The following is a 2,500-nucleotide window of genomic DNA, read 5'->3' on the forward strand; positions in this document are numbered from 1 at the left end:
CACCATACCAATTAAATTGCCAAATTATTACTTCATAGACATAGGAAAAAAAAATTATTTCACCCATGGGAACCAAAGGTTAAGAATTTCAAGGGAATTAAAGAAAATAAATGTGAAGGAAGAGGGCCTAGCACTACTAGATGTCAGACTTTACTACAAAGCAGTAACCGTCCAAACAATCTGGTACTTGTTAAGAAAGAAAGAGGTTGCAATAGATAAAAGCCAATGAATGCAATAGTCTAGTTTGATAAACCCAAATATTCCAGGTATTGCGACAAAGACTTATTATTATTCAAAAAAAAACTATGGAGGAAAATGCAAAACAGTCTGACAGAAACTAATTAGAGACCAGCATCTTCTAAATGATGTCATATATGTGGGTTATGAGCTATGGCCTCTAGAAAAAAAATTAATGAAGAACTCTACTGGCAAATAAAATAAAATAAAATGAACTTCATCCTTTTATCGGCAAAGACAAAATCTTAAATTCAGAATTGCTAATATAGGATTTTCAAGTTTTCAACCTCATTACACACAATATCTCACGTGATCTTCACAAAAACTCTGCTCAGCAGACATTGAAGGTATTATTAGCACCCCCTCCCCCTTTATCAATAAAGAAACTGAACTTCAGAGAAGTGGGGACACAAACGATCAAGCCTGCAAGTAACAGAGGAAGGAATCTGAAATCAGATCTTTGTGATCCCAGTTCAGCATGCTCTGCATTACGCCATCTCCAGAGTTCTTCTGAACATGTTTCCTTAATCTCCCCCACTTGACTAAGACTTACTCAATGACACTTGGACAGGTCATTTAACATTTCTGATTTCCAGTCTTAATTTTGTTTGCCTCACAATTTGGCAACATTAGCTCAAAGAATCAGTAGAATTTGTAGAAATTTAATGTAGAGGGTTACTTTTGCCTAAAGGAAAATAATTCTTAAAAAAAAAAAAAAGAAAAGAAAAGAAAAGAAAAGAGCCTCCAGTCATCTACCTTATGTAAATTATTGGTTTCTCCAGAGCATTTCTTTCCTAACCTTTAAAAAAAATAAAGAAATATATGTTCGGTGTCTTTAGTGCTACACATTCAATATGACACTAACCATTCTTATCTATTGTTCAAAATTAGACCAAAGGGTATCCTAATGCTACCTGTTAAATAGAAGATACTTTTAAATATAAAAAACTTTGAAGAAATAGTTCCTCCAAATAAATATCGGCCATTCATTTCACTTCAGAGTTGGCAACTTCAGTCATGATTTTGGGTTTTAATTATTAAGAGAAGTGAGATATAGGCTTTCCAGCAAATGTATGTTTTCTCCCCTTCTCCCTTTCCCCAGTAGAATGTAAGGGCTTTGAATACAAGGCCAACTTCTTTTTCATCTTGGAACTTAGCACAATGCCCACCACACCATAAGTGTTTTATAAATGTGGACTTCATTGAACTGAACTGAACTGAACTGAACTAAAGTCAAGTGAGTTGAATTGAAAGAGAAGCACTGCTTTCAAAGTCAAGGGAAGTAGCATAGACTCATCACTTTCATGAACAGTCCCTCAGCCAAGGTTCCCAAAGTAGGACACAAGAAAGGGATGATGCAGCCTCATTTGGCAGGCATATAAATCTCACCCTGTGATAGCAGTATGGACAGGATGCTTGTCATCTGTTTTAATAACAGACAAAAATTGGAGGCTATAACAAGATGCTCAATAAATTCTACCATCTCTGCGTGACCAAAGGAGAGTTGGGAAATTTATCACATTTCTTTCTTGGTCTCCTTAGAGATGTACGTGTCGGTCCTGTTTCTATGGTGATGTTGATGCAATGACCAACCTCCTTTGACTTTACCTCCTTTGTAGGCTCCCCGATGGCTTCACGCAGCTCATCAACCTGACCCAGCTGTACCTGAATGATGCCTTTCTGGAGTTCCTTCCAGCTAACTTTGGAAGGTAAGAACACATGACTTGAACAGATTTAATTTTACTTCACCTTGGCAGGTACCTCATCAGAGGAGCCTGGCCCTCTTGAAAGGTGTAAGTCAGGATGAAAGATGAAAAAAAAGCCCATTCCAATAAGGGAGTGTTCTTAACCTGGAGTTAGGGAAAGTGCCACCTTCATTTTCCCAAATGTCTCCTTGCTTCCTCAGGACTCAACTCAAATGCTGCCTTCTGCAGGATGCCTTTCCTCATACCTAGTTTTAATATCTATGCATCAGGATTACTTGTATTTATGCTGTGTATTCCATCAAATAAGAAGGCGAAGGACTACTATTTATATAGTACATTAAGGTTCACAAAGTGCTTTCCAAATATCTCATTCGAGCCTCATAACAACCCTGTAGGTAGGTGCTACTTATTATACATAAGGAAACTGAGGCATTCAAAGGTTATGTGACTTGCCCAAGATCACAAAACTAGCAAGTGTCTGAGGCTGGATTTTGACTCAGGGTTCCTGACTTCATTCCAGGGCTCTGTCTACTATACTACCAGGCTGAGATTATAAT

At 37.5% G+C, this 2,500-nt stretch overlaps 1 protein-coding gene across 1 annotated transcript in view; it reads left to right on the plus strand.

Moving 5' to 3' along the window:
• LRRC7 (leucine rich repeat containing 7) overlaps positions 1-2,500 on the plus strand; it is a 588,365-nt gene that overhangs the window by 303,071 nt on the left and 282,794 nt on the right. Inside the window, 1 exon segment of the mRNA XM_020993127.2 lies at positions 1,857-1,946. Within this exon segment, the coding sequence (XP_020848786.1) occupies positions 1,857-1,946 (90 nt within the window).

Source organism: Phascolarctos cinereus, unplaced genomic scaffold (assembly GCF_003287225.1).
Source record: "Phascolarctos cinereus isolate Bilbo 61053 unplaced genomic scaffold, phaCin_HiC Scaffold_5;HRSCAF=322, whole genome shotgun sequence".
Classification (NCBI taxonomy): domain Eukaryota; kingdom Metazoa; phylum Chordata; class Mammalia; order Diprotodontia; family Phascolarctidae; genus Phascolarctos; species Phascolarctos cinereus.